Source organism: Ictidomys tridecemlineatus, chromosome 4, assembly GCF_052094955.1.
Source record: "Ictidomys tridecemlineatus isolate mIctTri1 chromosome 4, mIctTri1.hap1, whole genome shotgun sequence".
Classification (NCBI taxonomy): Eukaryota; Metazoa; Chordata; class Mammalia; order Rodentia; family Sciuridae; genus Ictidomys; species Ictidomys tridecemlineatus.
This window is the reverse complement of record NC_135480.1, coordinates 62,147,006-62,167,183: the sequence shown is the minus strand read 5'-3', so window position 1 is coordinate 62,167,183 and position 20,178 is coordinate 62,147,006. Positions and strand designations below refer to the sequence as shown.

Below are 20,178 nucleotides of genomic sequence, written 5' to 3'. Positions count from 1 at the left end.
TCAGTGCTCCTTCAGAAGCTTTGTGTCTCTCAGGGCAGAAGACAAGTTATACTTTTATTGCATTTCAGTGTAGTAGATTCCTGGACACACTTATGGTCATCAAATTAGAAATTCCCTTTAAACTGATCAAAGAAAACTGAATTTGTAGCTGCCAAGGCTGTTCTCTCCCACTGTTCCCAGTTTTTTGTTATGAGATCCAGTCTGGGCACCTTTTCATAAATAATGTTTAGAAATCAAGTATCATTTTATATAACATGTTTTTGGGCGATGTTCTTTTTCTTCAAAATGCTCTTACCTTTCCTTCTCTGAATGTCCAAATCCCATCCATCCTTTGAAGATAGAGAAATAATAATTCTTATATCACTTAAACAAAATCCGTTGCATGCTTATTATGTAGCAAGTACATCGTAGTACTCTTGAAGTTTCAGGAGTTGGGAGCTCCTATCTCAACAAGCCAAGAGCACTGGTCTCATGGAGGTTAATGGTAAGTAAGACGAACAATTAATGAGGACTTATTAAGTGATGGGAGAACAGGCAAGGATACTCACATTGTTGGTGGGAATGGGAGCAGAAAGGAAACCTTCTTGAAGATATCAGTGGGCTGAATGTTTGTGTACCCTATAAGTTGATATGTGCGGAAATTCTAATTGCCAATGTGATGGTATTAAGAGGTGGGCCTTAAGTGATTAGGTAATAGTGAATGGAGCCATAGTGAATGGGACGACTGCACTTATAAAAGAGATCCTAGAGAATTCCTCGCCCTCTTTCTGCCATATGAAGACACAATGAGAAGATGGTTGCCCATGAACTAGGAAACAACCCTCACCAGACACTGAATCTTCTAGCATCTTGACCTTAGACTTCCCAGTCTCCAGATCTGTGAGGAGCTTTGTTGTTTAAGTCCTCCAGACTATGGTATTCTGCTGTTGCAGCCCAAAGAAACAAAGAAAACATCTTCTTCTCCTTTTTTTTTTTTTTTTGGCACCAGAGATTGAACCCAGGGGCATTTAACCACTGAGCCACATCCCCAGCCTTCTTTTATATTTTATTTAGAGACAGGGTCTCGCTGAGTTGCTTAGGTCCTTGCTAAGTTTCTGAGGCTGGTTTTGAATTTGCGATCCTCCATCCTCAGCCTCCTGAGCCAGGGAGATGGCTAAGACAACTTCTTTAGGTGGTAACTGAAGGAGTATGAATTGGTCTCTTTCAAATAATAGGGAAGTGCACCATCTGTCTTCATGACTATAGAGACCAAAGCAGGAAGAAGGAATTAATTCAAAAAGCTCTGGAGAAAGCATAAATAATTATAGTTCCAATCTTTAGATGCTGCTTTAAAGGCTACTTCAGAAAACAGCTAAACCTTGTCTCAAGAAAGAGAAGGAAGTTGGATGTGGTGGTGATTTAGGCATCTGAGGCAGGAGGATTGCAAGTTCAAGGCCAACTTGGTCCATTTAGTGATACCCTGTCTCTAAATAAAACTTAAAAAGGACAAGGCTGGGAATGTGGCTCAACAGTAGAATGATTTCCTGACATGTATGAGCTCCTGGTTCGATCCCTAGTACGGTAAAGGGGAAAAGAAAAAAAAAAAGCAAACTTTAAAAACTTCAAAATATTTGGGTCTTCCATTGGGAAACAGAACCACCTGTCTAGGTGACTAGGGTACAAAGCAGCAGGGAGGAATTGATTCATAAAGCTCTGGAGGAAGTATAAAGTAATTATAGTTCCAATCCTGAAATTTTTCTTTAAAAGCTTTCAGGAAGCATAATGAATTGGTACTATAAGATCCTTGCTTAGCATCTTGGACTGCCATCTTAAGTGACTACTGTCATTTTAAGGAAAACTTCCACTTTTCCTGCCCAAAGACATTTCTGTGAATGGGTCACCACTTCCTCATACCAACCCAACCCCTAACCACCGGGGCATTAGGACCTGCCCAGCTCTGATTCCTAAGCCTCCCCCATAAAAGTCCCAGAACTCAAGCCTCTTTTGCCTGTCTTTCCTATAGACAGATAGCCTTTATTTGTTAGCTCTGACAAATAAACTCTCATATGTATCTCTGCCTGGTCTCTGTCTTTCATTTCTTACTTACCTGTCTCTCATTCCTCGCTTTCCTTTCAGAGAAAAAAAGAAAAGAAAAATTAACTTTTTTTTGTAAGAGCTTTTTAAAAATACTTTCTTTGTATTGGATGTTCTTTGTGTGTCAGGGTTCTAGGTTACTGTTGGGGACAGCACTGTCAAACATGAAAAGCTATTTGTAAATGAAATATTTAAAAAAAAATCAATGGCCATGTCATGCTTCAGGTTTTTATTATGTCACTTATAGCTGCATGTTCCAAATTCATGAAAGCAGGAAGGGATTTTGATAGATAAGAAGGTTTTAGGATATGGTTGTTGTCTTGATAAGCCAGAATAGTTGATATTTTTAAGAACTTCAGTTCTGGGCTGGGGTTGTGGCTTAGTGGTAGAGTGCTTGCCTAGCATGTGTGAGGCAGTGGGTTCCATTCCCACCACATATAAATAAATGATTAAAATAAAGGGATCTTGGCTGGGGTCTTGGCTCAGTGGTAGAGCACTCGCCTAGCACATGTGAGGCCCTGGGTTCAATCCTCAGCACCACATAAAAATAAAGCTATTGTGTCCAACCACACCTAAAAAAACCTTAAATAAATAAATAAAAGTCCATCAACAATTAGAAGAAGAAAAAGAAGAAGAAGAAGAAGGACAACAACAACAACAAAAACAACTTCAATTCCTCTCTTTAATTTATTCTAGGCCAATAATTCATCCCAGGCTTGAGAGGCACTTATTTGATCTTGTCATCCTGAGAGTTAATTAAATAATAACTATCAAATCATGAGGAAATGTATATATGTGTTTTATAAATGATAAAGATACTATACAGGAAAGTAAAGACTTTAATTATTAGGAAGCTTTTTTTTTTTTTTGCTAAGACTGGCCTCCAACTTGGATCCTAATGCCTTAACCTTCACCTTCTGAGTCCTGGGATTATTACAGGCATGTACCATTTCATCCAGTTTGGGAAGCATTTTTTTAAAATCTTCTTTTAAATTTTTCAAATTATAGATGAACATAATATCTTTATTATGTTTAATTTTATTTATTTTTTATGTGGTACTGAGGATTGAACCCAGTGCATGTGTTTGAGGCAAAGTGCTCTGCCACTGAGCCACAACATTAGCCTCTGGGAAGCATTTTTGATACCAGTTTGTTTTTGTTTTTTGGGGAGGGGGTACTGGGGATTGAACTCAGGGGCACTTGGCCACTGAGCCACATCTCCAGCCCTATTTGGTATTTTATTTAGAAACAAGGTCTCACTGAGTTGCTTAGCACCTCACTTTTGCTGAGGTTGGCTTTGAATTTGTGATCCTCCTGCCTCAGCCTCTCAAGCTGTTGGGATTACAGGCTTATGCCACTATGCCCGGCTGATATCAATTTTTATTTTTACTCATTTATTACTTTTTGCAGTACTGGGATGCTCTACCACTGAGCTAATAAACCTAGGCCTTTTAATTTTAATTTTAATTTTTTATTTTGAAACAGGGTCTTCTTGTTAAATTGCCATGGGTGGCCTCAAAATTGTGATCCTCCTGCCTCAGCCTTCTGAGTAACTGGAATTACAAGTATGAGACACCATGCCAGGTTTTGACATCAGTTTTTTAAAAGGTCTCTCTGAGTACAGAGATTTCTTTTCTTGAATTTTATTCCATCTCCCTTGTGATGTGGCTGAAGTTGTATGATGGCAAATTCTCTAATTTGATAGTTTTTTTTTTAAACCCCCACATCTATTTTGTAGGTGTAGATGGACACAACACAATGCTTTTTTTTTTTTATGTGGTGCTGAGGATTGAACCCAGGTCCTGCCTGTGCTAGGCAAGCACTCTACCGCTGAGCCACAATCCCAGCCCCTGATTTTTAAAAAAAAATACATATATGTTTTAGTTGTAGATGAACACAATATCTTTATTTTTATTTTATTTATTTTTATGTGGTGCCGAGATTGAACCCAGGGCTTTTGGGTAAAGCATGCAAAGAAAGTGCTTTACCACTGAGCTACAACTCCAGTCCATAATTTCATGATTCTTAACCTTGTGTTTTTTCCTTAATAGAATTTATTTAGAAACTTTTAAATTCATTAGCAGACTTTAGAGTAGTTTTAGATTTGCAAAAAAATTACACAGGCTATAATATAGCAAGTTCCCATATACTCCCGCTTTCCTCTATTAAAATATTACATTAATATATTTTTTAAAAAAATTTTTTTAAAGAGAGAGAGAGAGAATTTTTTTTGATATTTATCTTTTAGTTTTCGGCCGACACAACATCTTTGTATGTGGTGCTGAGGATCGAACCGGGGCCGCACGCATGCCAGGCAAGCGCGCTTCCGCTTGAGCCACATTCCCAGCCCCACATTAATATATTTGTTACAACTAATGGATCAATATTAATGAAAGATTTCCTTTATTTTTTGTATTAGGTTCATTTTATGTTCCAGGATCCCATTTCACTGAAAAATTATATTCATGTTTAGTAGGAAGGATTGAACTCAGGACAGTTAACCACCAAGCCACACCCCAGTCCTTTTTATTTTTTATTTTGAGACAGGGTCTTACTAAGTTGCTTAGGGCCTTGAACTTGCAGTCCTCCTGCCCGAGCCTCCCTAGTCTCTGGGATTACAGGCATTCTTCACCACTCCTTACTGAAAAATTATATTTAATTGTTCTGCCAATTGTCATGTTAGAATCATGTTAATGTGTCATGTTAGTTGTTCACATTACACTTAATTGTCATGTCTCTTAAGGTTCCTCTTGGTTGGGCCATTCGCCTCCAGTTTTTTGGATTATGAATCAGATTGAAAATCTGATAAAAGCTATGGATCCTCTCCACATAAAAATTCACATGCTTCAGATAGCTAATATAAGGGAGGTCCACCCATATTCAGAAGCACTCCTTTAGGAGGAAAGGATGATTTTTAAAATATTCCCTTACCCAGATTTGGGTTCTAGTTCAGGCTTTCCCTCGGATTTGTTCTGTGACCTTTTGCTTGTTGCATGAGCCTGTTTCGTCAACTGTGATCTGATATCTAAACCAATTTCTAGCAAGGTAGAAGATGAGCATCACCTAGAGTTATCAACATCTGAGGAACAAGGGTATGTAACAGAGGACCAAGAAAAGTTAGGCTGGGGAAGTGGACGGGTTCATCAATAAGGTGGCCGCAGTTCAGAAGAGAAAACCTAGGTTCTATTTCATAGCTTTGTGGATTTTGCAAGTCATTTCCACCTTCTGGGCTTCAGTTTCCTCATCTCCAAAATGAGCAGGCCCTGTTTCTGGTAGTTACGAAACTCTGGGAACAACAGAGAATGATATCCAGTAAGATGCCTTGTGAAGAATTATGATGAGAAAGAAGATGGAGAAGGTAGGTGAAGGGTGATCTGAGGAAAGTGACGCCAAAAACTGACAGCTTAAAAAAAGACACCTATTACACACCTTATGGCTATCCAACTCCACCCATGCATCCTTGGGTCATTCCACCTCCTGGCCCCGCCTCCGCCCCACCTTTCTTCCTTTCCTCTCTCCTCCCCTCAGGGTGCAAAGCGCCACACTTCGCATGGCTGCCGTAGTATCCCGCTTTTCACCGCTGGAGGGTCGCGCGCGCTCTCGCGCCGCCACCTCACTCCTGTCCGGGGCCGCCCTCGATCTTTTCTGATTGGATCCTAGAGTAAGTGATGTAAGTGCTCCATTTTTTTTTTCCACCCCCTCACTTACCCTGACTTGCCCCGCCTCTTTGCTTCTCCCGACGCCAGTCGAAGTCCTGCCAGCCCTAGTCTCTGCGGTGCGGGAGGAGCTGAAAGAGCCGCTACACCAGGAAGGCGCTGGCGGTGGCGCGCACGCATTCACGCACGCACGCCGGCGGCCGGCTGGGCGACTGGCTCGCGCCCGGGCTCGCCCCGCGCCGCGCCAGAGGCTCGCGCACTCAGCAGGTTGGGCTGCGGCGGCGGCAGCTGTGGGAGTCGGGGCGCTGCGTGTGAAAGGTCCCAGACGCGTCTGCGGTTCCGGCCCCGCCACCCTCAGCCTCTCCCACCTTAGTCTCGGTGCCGAGTGCTGAGGGAAGAGACGGCGCTAGCCTCGGGAGCCCCGCGCACACCCCTGGCTGCCTCCGACACCGCCCTCCTTCCCTTCGCTGCGGCTGGCCTCGCTCGGTGCTAGGCTACTCTGCGGGAAGGCGGCGTCGGCGGCGACGGCTGCGTGCTGTGGAGAGTCCTGCTGCCCTCCAGCCTTGCTCCTTCGCCTGGCCCTGCAGGGGCCGAGAGAGCTTGGCGCCCGCCCTTCCGCTCGCCTTCTTCGTCAGCCGGTTGGAGCAGCGTCGGTCCGGGAGGTCTCTGGGCTGAGGCGGCGGCAGCTCCTCCGGCTCCATCATGTCCGCGGGCGGAGACTTCGGGAATCCGCTGAGGAAATTCAAGCTGGTGTTCCTAGGAGAGCAGAGCGGTGAGTGCGCGGCTCCCCCCTCCTGGCAGCCAGCCGCTGCCTCCCCGCACCGCCCCCAGTGCGGCCCTCTGTCCGCTGAGCTCCCTGCTGGCCTCGCATTGGCGCCGGGTTCCATCCTAGCCTGTCCCCCGTGCTCCCCGACTCCTCGCCAGCGTGAGTCGGTCGGATTTTATCCGGGTCCCCAGGCCCTTCGGTCCTGACTCGGCTCTGTCGCGTCGGTCGTCCTCGCTCCCCAGTCCTCACCCCGCCCAGCCCTGGCCTCCCGTCCATCCCTTTCTTCCTCTGGTCCTGGTCGTCTCCCCTACCCTGGCCCTCTCACTCGAGCCCCACCCTTATTCTTTGCTCCTTCTCAGTTCTTCGGCTATGTGAGGCCCACTCCGAGAAGCCCCTCTGCTTCCAACCGGCCCTCTTCAACCTTGGGCAAGGAGGGTGGGATCTGGGCGTTGTTTTCCCCAGAGGCTTGGCCCTAAGAAGTGCGAATCTCCTGGAAGGTGGGAAGTGATAGGAAAAAAATTCTTGGATGGTTTTCATCTAGGTTGAGAATTAGTTTGAGTTGTAGAGGAAATATGTCTGAATTGGAGGCGACTTGAAAATGGGGTGAGAGGGGTGGCGTTAGCAGTAACGATTTTTGCCCCTTGGGTTGGGCTGTGGCTTGTTGAAAAAGCTCATTTTCTTCTCTTGACTTTCATCACTGAAAATTCTTTTGGCAGTGTTGATGCTTTTTCTGTCTCTGCCAGATGCTATGTCATGATCATTTTACTTGAAATTTTTAACATCTCACCTCTCCTTATTCTCGTTTTAACATGAAACAGCGTTGGATTTTCCTCATGGTGGTGCAAATAGGAATTGCTGTGGAAATATTAAGTCATTTCTTCTTGAGCATTTTCCAATTTTATGTTTAGGATTCGTGTGAGAGAAGGCTTAGAATAACGAACATCTTTGTTTTTGTAGATTTTCTTTGAGTACTGTAGTAGAGTAGGGACAGGTTAATCATCTGGTTATCTAAATTAGATTTAAATATCTCTTGGGCTAAATGATTCTATAAAAGTATACCTAATATTTTGTAATATCTAATTGAGTGCAATTGTTATGTCATTTACCTGGTCAGGGTTTGCTGTTGCTTTACTTTATATTAGAAGCAAGATTTCAGTTTGTAATGGTTGTCTCTAAGATTATTTGTAGAAATAACTGTTTTATGCTATATTATACAAACTTCGAACTAATTCTGAAATTATCATCCTTCTTTGTTTTTCTTACACTTTTCATGACCATCTTTAAAATTCAGAAACTTGAGGTTATAGAAAACATTAGTTATTTGTTTTGACTAGAAGGTATATGTAACTGATGTAAATTCAGAGTTTTGTTACTATCTTGAACTATTTGTATTAATTTGTATGGCATTACAGCAGGTTAATATTAGTTGCAAAACTACACCTCCAGTTGGACCTGGGAAATAAATTTTTTTCTTCTTTTTTTCCTTTTCTCTACTGTGCATTGAACCTTAAGAAAGTACACTACTATTGAGCTAAATCCCCAGTCTTTTTATTTATTTATTTTGAGACAGGATTCCCAGAGGCTGACCTTGAACTTGGATCCTTCTGCCTCACCTTCCTGAGTTTCTGGGGTTACAGGCCTGTGCCCCGGTGCCTGGCTAAGGCTAATTTTCTTTCTTTTTGTCCATGCCTGGTTAATAGAATGGGAGGATACAGTCTTCTTTGCTTATGAGTTTTCTTTAAGTATAAAACTATTTCCTTAGGTGAGTAATTTAGTAAAACCTATGGAGTTGATTTTGGTCCAGCTACAAGTATAATAGATGGTGGCAATTATAATTACAATTATAGTTACAATGGCAATTTCAGGACAATCCCATACATAAAATATAGCTTATTGGTCATTATTGATAAATATTTTCCAACGTGCTAATTGTGTACTCCAGGAATACTATTATCTACTATATGTTGTGATGCTGTGCTGTTTAATTTGCATGAAAAACCCATTAATCTGTCTAGGAAGTTTTTATGAATAGAGATGAATAGAGATCTTAATTTCCTAAGTATCTACAGGTCTTTGAATTTTGTATTTGTGTTCCAAATCATATTGTAGTTTTATGGCTTCTCATTTCTTATTTCTTTAATCTATTAACTCCTCCTCTTCAGTCCCTTTTACCTGATATTCCTGAACCTTGTTAAAGTTAAAAGAAAAAAACAAACTTTTTTAAAAAAAATATTAATTTAGTTGTAGATGAACACACAGTATGTATTTATTTTTATGTGGTGCTAAGGATTGAACCTAGTGCCTCACGCATACGAGGCAAGCACTTTTACCACTGAGCTACAGCCCTGGCCCCAACTTTTTTTTTTTTTTTTAATTTTTTTTTTTAGTTGTTGATGAACCTTTATTTTATTTATTTGTATGTGGTGCTGAGAATTGAACCCAGTGTATCACACATGCTAGGCAAGCACACTTCCACTGAGCCACAACCCTGGCCCTTTTTTATTTTTTTATTTTTTAAGACTAGTTTTAGAGCTGGATGCAGTGGCACCAGCCTGTAATTCCAGCGGAATTACAGGCAGGAGCATTGAGAGTTCAAAGCCAGACTTAGCAAAAGTGAGGCGCTAAGCAACTCAGTGAGACCCTGTCTCTAAATAAATACAAAATAGAATTGGGGGTATGGCTCAGTGGTGAGTGCACCTGAGTTCAATCCCTGGTACCCTCCAAAAAAGAATAATTTTAGATTTTCAGAAAAATTGAGATAGTACAGAGGGTTCCTGTTTATCCCTATGCCCAATTTCGCCTGTTATAAACATCTTACATTAGTAAGGTACATTTATTACAGTTAATGAACTCATATTGATGTATTATTATTAGATAAACTCCATAATTTATTCAGATTTCCTTAGTTTTTACCTAATGTCCTTTTTCTGTTTTAGCTCTCCATTCAGGATACCACATTACATTAAGTTGTCATATCTCCTCAGCTCCACTTACTTAGTTTTTCTTCAGGATTGTGTTTGCATGCTTTTGCCTGTATGGAACTATGAGATTGATTATCTTTTGAGGTTACTATGTTGCTAAGTAATTCTATCCAATAGCTTTGACAAGATAGATTGATCCCTGTTTTCATGGTCAGTGTCTTATGCATTAGCAAAGGTCTGTAGAATCTATGTCATGTTGATGTAACTCTTCATGAATTATTTATTTTTAGGTCTGTTGGAATTCTGCAGTTCAGCTTTCAAAAACTGTAATCTGTGACAAAGACTTGTATATTTCCTTAATAGCATTTACCACATTTATAATTATCTTATCATCCTTCCCCACCTACTGGGAATTGAATCCCATGACTTTTTGCTTGCTATTGCTAGGCAAGGGCTTCACCACTGAATTACATCCCCAGTGCCCCCCAGCCCTGTGCTTTTTAAATTTTTTAAAAAATATTGTTTTTAGTTGTTGATAGACCTTTGTTTTATTTATGTATATATATGTAGTGCTGAGAATCAAACCCAGGGCCTCACACATGCCAGACAAGTGCACTACTACCAAGCCATAGCCACAGCCCCCACTCCTGTGCTTTTTTAAAATTTTGAGATAGTCTTGATAAATTGTCCAGACTGGCCTTGAACTTGTGATCCTCTTGCCTCAGCTTCTTGAGTAGCTGGAATTGCAGGCATGTGCCTCAGTGCACCTGATTGTTACTGCCACAGCTGCTGCCACCGTTGCTGTGCTGCTGTGCTGTTGCTGCTGCTGCTGCTGCTGTGCTGTTGCTGCTGCTGCTGCTGTGCTGTTGCTGCTGCTGCTGCTGCTGCTGCATATTATTTTGTGGTTCTGGAAATCAAACCCAGGGCCTTGTGCATGCTAGGAAGTGTTCTACCACTGAGCTACACCCCCCACCCAGTCTAATTATCCTTTTTATATATATATGTTTATTTTTTTAGTTATAGTTGAATGCAATATCTTTATTTTATGTGGTGCTGAGGATCAAACCCAGGGCCTCACACATGCTAGGCAGGCACTCTACCGCTAAGCCACAACCCCAGCCCAATTATCCTCTTTTTTTAATGTATGTGTTTTTCTATTTCTCACGGCAGAATGCAGTCACATGAAAATAAAAGCTGTCATCTTTTTTGTAATGTATCCCCATTGCTTAGCATGATACCAGGTTCATACTAACTGCTCAGAGATATTTAGTGAATGATGAATGATGGTTGAATCTAATAGTAATCAAAGCTAGTGACCTATATATACTGTGGTGAAATCTATTTTTTATTTAATAGTTTAACAATAATATTTTGTGTTTATATTATTTGTTTGTATATAGGATGTTCTAGATGCTGGGGGATGAGATAGGGAAACCAGTAATTTAAAGGCTTACCCAGTTCACTTAAAAAAAAAAAGACTAATCTTCATTTTGCATATATTTTTAGTTGAGCAAAATTAGTCTTGCTTTATTAAAGTTATTATTTGCTATTAGACTCTTTTGTAATTTCTCTAGTAAACATGGTTTAACAAAAGAATATTGAAATAAGTAATTCTTGAAGTTTCCTTCAGGTATCTCTTTTGTTCCTACTTCTGACTCTTGTCTTTTTTTTTCTTTTTTCCAGTTTTTTAGTTGTAGAGGTATACAATATCTTTATTTTATTTCATTTTTTAATGTGGTGCTGAGAATTGAATTCAGTGCCTCACACGTGCTAGGTAAGTGCTCTTCCTCACCCTCTGACTCTTGTCTTGAATTACAGAGGTCATTAGAAAGGTCAATAAGTGGTCTGTAGTAGGTTTTATTATATAGATAAGTGTTATTGATTATTAATTTGAGAATGTAATATCAGGGAGAAGTGCATACCTAGTACTACTGCTTCTTTTTTTTTTTAATAAGGCTCAATCCATCTTTTTTTTTTTTAAATTGGGCTCCCTCAAGCCCTTTTATTTATTTATTTATTTAATATTTATTTTTCAGTTTTTGGTGGACACAACATCTTTGTTTGTATGTGGTGCTGAGGATCGAACCCGGGCCGCATGCATGCCAGGCGAGTGCGCTACAGCTTGAACCACATCCCCAGCCCCAGTACTGCTTCTTTTTTATACTTTATATTTTCTTTTAATTTACATCAACTCTTAAATTGCAGTATGCTAGGTAGGGAAAAGTGTCTGTCCTAGTGTCCTAGACCAGTAGTACTGAGCAGTTTATATATATAAATACTTTTATATGTGTGTGTGTGTGTATATATAAATATTTTAGTTGCTGGTGGATATTTATGTATGTATGTATGTATGTATGTGTGGTGCTGAGGATTAAACCCAGTGCCTCATACATGCCAGGCAAGCACACTATGTATGTATGTATGTATGTATGTGTGATGCTGAGGATTAAACCCAGTGCCTCATACATGCCAGGCAAGCACTCTACCACTGAGCTACAACCCAGCCCTGAATAGTTTATATTATTATTCACACTATCTTATATTAGGTATTATATATGTTTTCCTGATAAATTCCCTGTATGTTTCTTATGAGTAGACTCTATCAAACCACTTAACTAGTAGTTTTCAATAAATATTTGTTAAATTATTTTAAATACTAAGTATTTTTCATGTGCCAGGCTCTCTCAGAAAATTTTTACATTTATTGACCAATGATAAGTACCATTATTATCTTTATTTTATTAATGAAGAAACTGAAACATAAAGAGATATTGAGTAATTTGCCAAAGGTCAATGGCCAGTGCTAACATATGAAACCCAGATTTGTGCTCTTAAACATTAACTCCACTGTTTAGCTTTAAGGTTTTAAAACAAGATATGGAGAACATTCTTGAGTGTCCTTACTTGCAGTACGAATCCGTGGAAATGGCTCGATACTATCTAATTCACTAGTTCTGAAAGTGTGGTCCACTGATGCCCTAGTGATCTCTGAAGATCCTTCAGGGGGCTCCACAAACCTCCTGGGGGAGAGGTCCAAACTGTTTTCATAATATTAAGATATTATGTGATTTTTTTTCCACTTTTATTCCCTTACGAGTGTGTATTCGAGTTTCCAAGAACCTACTTGACAGTGTGTGATCTTAAAACAGACTGAAAGCAGAAGCATCTATGAGCATCTAGCTGTCTTGTATTGTCAGACATTAAAGAGCTCTGAAAATATATAAAAAACTCCACTCTCTTACTAAATTTTTGTTTGCAAAATACCTCTTTTTCATTAAAAAATTATTGTTAATATGATAGATTTATTACTTTGAATGTATTAAGCATTTGAAAGTTTTCCTAGTTAATTCTCAATATAGTAGATATTGACATATATTTATATTATAAACTGAACTCTTTAAGGGTTTAGAGAAGAAAAAGTTTTAAGAACACCGATCTATATAATACAATAATATAAACTGTATTACTGACTCTCATACTTTTTCCCTATTATTATATTACAATTCAAAAGAGTTGATCTAAAAAAATCAATAAAAAGTAAAAAAAATACTAGTTGTGCACTTCTTCCTGCCATTATATTTCTAAATTAATAATTTATAACACTTGTATATATATTAAGATCTGTGAACTATTCAGTGATATTCCTGAAAGGACAATAATGTCCTTTTTCTATTCCACGATCTTATCTAGAATATACTACATTAAATTCAATTAGTAGATCTCCTTGGGCCCTTGTCTGTGACAGTTAAACTGGACTACTTTAATTTATTGCATTCTATTTTAAAAATTTGCAAGAAAACAAATTTTATTATTTATTTTTACAGCCTGGGTGTTGAACCAGAGGCACTCTACCGCTGAACTACATCTATAGCATCTCCCCCTTTTTCAAATTATAATTTTGAGACAGGGTCTTGCCAAGTTGTCAAAGCTAACCTAGAACTTGGGATTCTCCAGCCTCAGCTCCTGAGTCTTGGGATTATGGGCGTGAACCATGATACCCTGCTAAATTTTATTTATTTATGAGGTCTCACTATTTTGCCTAGGCTGGTCTCAGACTTTTTGGTGGGGGATACTTTGACCACTGAGTTACATCCCATCCCCAGCCCTATTTTATATTTTTATTTAGAGACAGGATTTTACCGAGTTGCTTAATGCCTCATCATTGCTGAAGCTGGCTTTGAATTTACGATCCTCCTGAATCAGCCTCCCAAGCTGCTTACTGTCAAACTTGATGGGCTCAAGTATTCATCTTGAGGTTAAAAATTATTAAATTTAGCTGAGTGAGGTAGCACATAACTATAGTTTTAGCCTATAGTAACTCTTAGTGGGCAAAAGTAATCCTCTGCCCTCAGCTTGCGTAAGGGTTGGAACTATAGGTATGTGCTACCATATTCAGCTAAATTTAATAATTTTTAGCATCAAGCTTCCTTGTTCAGAAATTCTTAAATCTATTCTTATTTTGTCTGGTTGAGCTTTTCTTATTTGGAAGGCATTATATTGTGATAAAGATGGCTTTTGAGACAAAGCTTTGCTTGTATTTTTTTATCCCCATTATTTTTTTTAAAGAGAATTTTTAAATATTTATTTTATTTTTTTTTAGTTTTCGGCATACACAACTTCTTTGTTTATATGTGGTGCTGAGGATCGAACCCGGGTTGCACGCATGCCAAGCGAGCATGCTACTGCTTGAGCCACATCCCCAGCCCATTGATCCCCATTATTTTTAACATGTTTTTCAACAATTAAAAAAATTCTTCAGAGCTAACTCCTTTTGCTTTCTAATGTGACATTACTAATCTCATAGTATTTTCTTTATCCTCTGAATATAAATATTTTGTTTGGGTCAGATCAGTGTTTAATCTTTACATTACTGTATTAGGAAAATGATAGTCATAGTTGAGCCATGTAGCATACTGATAACTTGTACTCATAAATTTTTGTTTTCCTTTGCCTTGCTTTTTTCCTATGTTTAGTTCATATGCTTATTGCTGATTATTCCTAAATTCTTTACCAACAGTTTAAGGCCTCTTTCACTATGTAAGAATGCATCAGGTTTTTATTCATTTTGATCTTCTTGGGACATTATTCTAGAACTTCTGACTTATTTTAATCTATACTAGTTATCCTTCATGACTGGCATACAATTGTTAATTTGGGATTTGTCTTTACCATCAGTCTGAGGTTTTTCTTTATTTCTTTTTTTGTGATGGTTGGGAATTTCCTAGATTACACATTTCCTTCGTTGTTTTATTTCCTTGTTATATTGAACATACTCACCAGTACCTAATAAAGGAAAATGGGAGGAAAAATTTCTTGAGACCCTATGTATCTGAAAATGTATTCATATAACCTCACAGAAGTTTGAAGACATTTGTTACCATTCTGACCCTGCTCTTTTGACTTTTGACACTGTGTATCTATTTTCATTTTCTGTCTGGGTACTAGTTTTAAGTTCTTTCAAACTAAGGACTCATGTCCCTTAGTTTTTTTTTTTTGTTGTTGTTGTTGTTGTTGTTTGTTTTGTTTTAACAAAACTTTTTTAAAAAAAGAATTTTTTAGTTGTTGATGGACCTGTCTTTTATTTATGTATGTGTTGCTGAGAATTGAACCCTGTGCCTTATGCATACTAGGCTAACACTCTACCACTGAGCTACAACCTGTCCCTTAGTTTTAAGAAATTTTTTTGACTTACTAATGAGCTATCTTCTCCATTTTTAGATCTCTCTGGAATTCTTATTAAACTTCCTGGATTGGTCTTGTGATTTTGTATTGTCTTGTCTGTTTTCTTTTTCTTTTGGTGGTGTTGGGGATTGAACCCAGGGCCTTGTGCATGGGAGGCAAGTACTCTACTAAATGAGCTATATCCCCAGCCCCTTTACCTGTTTTCTATTTATTTTTCTATTTAGTTCTAAACAAAATTTTTCCAACTCTTCTTCTATTGTTTTATTTCCACTATCATGTTAAAGAGCTTTTCGCTTTCAGAAGCATCTTTTGATTCCAGTATCTTCTGTCATTTTTAGGATATTATAATATATGGCTTTTTTCTGCATGCTCAGTTTTTTACAAATTGATTTTCACCTGTTTTAGTTTTTCTGTTTCCTGTTTGATGTGGTTCTCAAAAAACTATTGATTCTTAGCTATTCTATTTAAAAGTTAAATACTAAAAAATTTATTTTAGCCTTCATGTGAGTCTATGGGACTTCACTGTAGGACAATTTGTATTCTTTTTTTGGAGGTGGAGGAATCTCTATTTTTTTTTTAATTTTTATTTATTTATTTATTTTTTTATATTTTATTTTTCAGTTCTCGGCGGACACAACATCTTTGTTGGTATGTAGTGCTGAGGATCGAACCCGGGTCGCACGCATACCAGGGGAGCGCGCTACCGCTTGAGCCACATCCCCAGCCCCCATATATATATATATATATATTTTAAATGTTAGGTTTTTAAGTCTTTTGCTGACCACATATCCTGAAGAATTGCTCAATGTCCTATTGGAGAGAATGATCCTGGTATAGTCTCTCTGAATGGAGAGAGGGTTTAAAGTTATAAGTGAATGGATCTAGTCCCCCCCCCATTTTCTTTTCTTTTTTTGGGGGGGTGGGTGGTGATGATAGCGGTGTGGTGAACACTAAGCACACCCCAGGCTCTATTCTCATTGTTTTTAGTTCTGTTTGTACTCTGTATTTTTAGCCTCATTTGTACTCTCAGTCGTACCTTGTTTTCTATAGTCCAGAAATCCTTTTTTCCTCTCAACAGGAAAGTTCTGATTTTCTGATGAAGTAGAGCAGGAACCTGATTGTTTGGAATAGAGAAAGGGATGTAAGAGAGACAGTCTACCTGTGAAACAGACCGATCTTCCCTTTCATTATAGGGCCACTTTCACCCTTATTTCTGTGTGTACTTGGTGCCAGCAGTTCTCTGGCACAAATTAGAATGTTTCTCAGCTTCCCCACTATCAGTTTTAAATTGATCTTTATGTAGTTTGTTGGGCAATACCACTTCTCCATTTGCTTTTGAGCTTCTATTTTGGATGAATTCGCTTTTTTTGAAAACCAACACTTACATGTAAATATTTAGAATTAGATGTTTCAGAGTTTCTATTTTTTTTAAAAGCACATTTAAAAAAATTAAAACCACCTGTTTATACTCATGCTCATAGTAGCCAAAAGATGGAGGTAATCAAGTGTCCATCTGTAGATGAATGGATAAACAAAATGTGATTAGAGGGGCTGGGAGTGCATTTCAGTAATAGAGTGCTTGCCTATTAGAAAAAAAGTGATATATACACATGATAGGATATATTTAGCCCTAAAAAGATAGGAAATTCTGACACATGCTAGAATATGGATGGACCTTGTGAATGTTATGCTGGGTAAAATAAGCCAGTCACGGAAGGATAAATACTACATGATATTTATGGTTAATAAGTAGGTCGAAATCACTGCTATCTTGTTCTGCCATTATGAGGTTGCACAAAACTTTGTCCAAACACACCACATAGACTTCTCTTTTGAGATGAAGTCTAAAACTCTTCTGTGTAAGTTAGTTTTTCTTTTTTTCTTTCTTTTTTTTTTTAAGAGAGAGAGAGAGATTTTAATATTTATTTTTTAGTTCTCGGCGGACACAACATCTTTGTTTGTATGTGGTGCTGAGGATAGAACCTGGGCCTCACGCATGCCAGGAGAGCACGCTACCGCTTGAGCCATATCCCCAGCCCCATAAGTTAGTTTTTCATCATCCACTTTTTACCCTCCTTACTATTATTCACCCATCTTTTCTTATTACTATAATAATTGAGCCTTTTTGGCAGGAGGTTGTGATACCAGGGATCAAGGGAACCCAGGACCTCAAGAATGCTAAGCAAGGGCTCTACCATTGATCTACCTCCACAGCTCTAATATGTTTTATAAATCATCCTTTAAGGTGTGTGCTATATAGAAGACTGCTTTTTAAATCTTCTATTTTTTTAAAAATCATCCATTCCTAAGAATCATGTAATCTTAGCAGTTAATTATCTATTTAACTGATACTCATTGTACACTAGGTTCATTATAATGGGTGATATGGTTGTTAACAAATAATTTCAGTCTCTGTCCTCTTGTATACAATTGATAACCGGGAGCTTTATAGCAGATTTAAATTTTTTATGTTACTCTGTACCTTCCAACCTCTGTCTTTGAACTTCCCCTTCAATTCAGCCTTCTACATTGATATCAGAGTGAACTTTATAAAAATGAAAATTATAGAAACGTTTTTTTACCTTCAAAACAAAAATGTCATGGCTGGGTGTGGTGGTGCATGCCTCTAATCTTAGCTATTCAGAAGCCTGAGCCAGGAGGATAAGTTCGAGGCCAACCTCAGCAACTTAGACCTTGTTTCAAAATAAATAAAAAGGACAGGGGATGTACCTCAATGGTAGAGCACTTGCCTTGCATGTGTGAGGCCTTGAGTTCAATATCCAGTATTGCAAGCAATAACAAAAAATGAAAAATAGAATATACAATAAAATAAAAATTTAACAACTAACTAAGGGGGGAGAAAGATTTGATATCCCAAATATCTCATATGACTCTATAATCAATAGCTCATATTGAGGAAAATGGTTTCTCAGAAAAGACCATTGGGTTTATCAAGAAACTAAGTGATTTTTCTCCCTGGGTACTGGGGATTGAACACAGGGGTAGTCTACCACTAAGCTACATTAACATTCCTTCTTCTTTTTCTTTTGAGACAGGGTCTTGGTAATTTGCCCAGGCTAGCCTCAAACTTGGTATCCTTCTGCCTCAGACTCCTAAGTTGCTGGAATTATAGCTTAAATGTGCATTACCCGGCCTTGTCTAATGAGTAATTTTTAGAAAATTTTGGGAGTCAAGGATTCAGAAGTAGGCAGTGGGAATAAATGGCATATTAAGAAATTAATTTACTCATGTATAACTAATTAGAACAAATTTTAAAAAATAATTTGTACTTTAACCAAGTACTGTGATTTGGAGTCCTTAAGATAGTTTAAGATTTCAAACTTATTATAAACCCCCACTATAATTCTTCCTCAGCAGTGTCAGTACTTACCAAATATATAAAGCCTCCACCCTGGGCTGGGGATGTGGCTCAAGCGGTAGTGCGTTCACCTAGCATGTACAGGGCACTGGTTTCGATCCTCAGCACCACATAAAAATAAAATAGAGATGTTGTGTCCACTGAAAACTAAAAAATATTTATTAAAAAATTCTCTCTCTCTCTCTCTCTCTCCCCCCCCCACCTCTTAAAAAAAAATAAAAATAAAACTTCCACCCTTGTGCCAAAGTGAGTTATTTGACACATATCCAACATATTTTTTTCAGTATTTTGACATGGTTGCTAAAAGATTAAAGATCTTATTTAGCTATTCTTTTTTTAAAAAATATTTGTTGATTGACATTTATTTGTTTGTTTGTTTATTTATTTGTATATGGTGCTGAGGCTCCAACCCAGTGCCTCACGCATGCAGGCAAGTGTGCTACTGCTGAGCCATAACCCTAGCCCACTTATTTAGCTATTCTTGTGTATAGATGTAATTACAGAAACCTTTATTTGGCAGTAGTCTCTTTTATGTGTTTTTGGGTTATAATATTTCAGGTTCTCTAGATTATCAACTGGACGAATAGAACTTTCTGAGTTGGCAAAAATGTCCAATGTCTGTGCTTTCTAATGTGGTATGGCTAGAGAATTGACTTTTAAATTTTATTTAACTTTTAACTTCAGTAGTTTCATGTGGCTACTTAACACTGTTTTTAGTCTTAATCGTTCTCTTAAAACTGAAGAATATTCCAGAAATGCATGTATGTTCCCTTTAAATTATTTACATGGTCATGGTGAATTAAGTGGAATATAATAAAGAAAATAAGGAATGTGGTGTCTCAGATTTTAGGCTTGCTCTGGTCTAAAGATATTGTGATCTGCTGGGTGTGGTGGCTCACGCCTATTATTCCAGCAGCTTAAGAGGCTGAGGCAGGAGGATCATAAGTTCAAAGTCACCCTCAGCAAAAGTTAGATGTTAAGCAACTCAATGAGAGCCTTTCTCTAAATAAAATAGAAAATAGGGTTGGTAATGTGGCTCACTGGTTAAGTGCCCCTGGATTTAATCCCTGGTACAAAAAAAAAAAAAAAAAAAGAAAGAAAATATTGTGATCTGTAGTATTTAATGATACAACAACAAAAAAATCTAGTCTTAAACCTTTTAGATCTGTTTTTTTTTGTTTAGCATAATGCCTATATAGACAACCATAAAATATTGAATTTATCCAGTCATTTGAATTTCAAATATTGAATTTGTCCTATTTATCCTATAGGTACGTGTCTTTTCCTTAAGAAGGTGAGGGAAGTATCATCACAGTATTGTTTTTTTTTTTTTTTTTTTAAAAAGGTAAAAGACTAGATGATTCCTGAAGTTAATGATAGGATATTATTCTTCATTTGTAAACCTTTTATGTTTATCAAATTATTTAATATGGAGCATTTCTTTCCTTTGGCCTATGAAACATTTAAAATTTATTGTGATCTAAGTGGGTAAATCCTGGAGTAGTAGTTAGGAAAACTAAATGACACTTGAGTGTGGAGCTGAGGTTGTGGCTCAGCTGTAGAGAACTTGCCTAGCACGTTTGAGGCCCTGGGTTCAATCTTCAGCACCACATTAAAAATAAATAAATAGAATAAAGATATTGTTTCCAACTTCAACTAAAAAATAAATATAAAAAAAACCTTGAGTGATATTTACCTATT

At 38.0% G+C, this 20,178-nt stretch overlaps 1 protein-coding gene and 1 long non-coding RNA gene across 5 annotated transcripts in view; one reads left to right on the top strand and one right to left on the bottom strand.

Annotated features, from left to right (window-relative positions):
• Window positions 1–2,287: 2,287 nt before the first annotated feature.
• On the bottom strand, window positions 2,288–5,916 carry LOC144377133 (uncharacterized). The gene is made up of 2 exons (XR_013437794.1): window positions 5,782–5,916; window positions 2,288–5,359 (listed from the first exon to the last, which is right to left on the bottom strand). It is a non-coding gene; the product is annotated as an uncharacterized LOC144377133 (long non-coding RNA).
• A 445-nt stretch (window positions 5,917–6,361) lies between these two features.
• Rab6a (RAB6A, member RAS oncogene family) overlaps window positions 6,362–20,178 on the top strand; it is a 66,680-nt gene continuing 52,863 nt past the window's right edge. For 2 of the 4 annotated variants that reach the window (XM_005323178.3, XM_005323177.3), the window contains exon 1: window positions 6,362–6,501. In XM_005323178.3, the coding sequence (XP_005323235.1) occupies window positions 6,432–6,501 (70 nt within the window). In that variant the 5' untranslated portion in view covers window positions 6,362–6,431. The remainder of the gene's footprint in view (window positions 6,502–20,178) is intronic. The other 2 variants (XM_013357693.3, XM_040284930.2) reach the window with 1 other exon arrangement.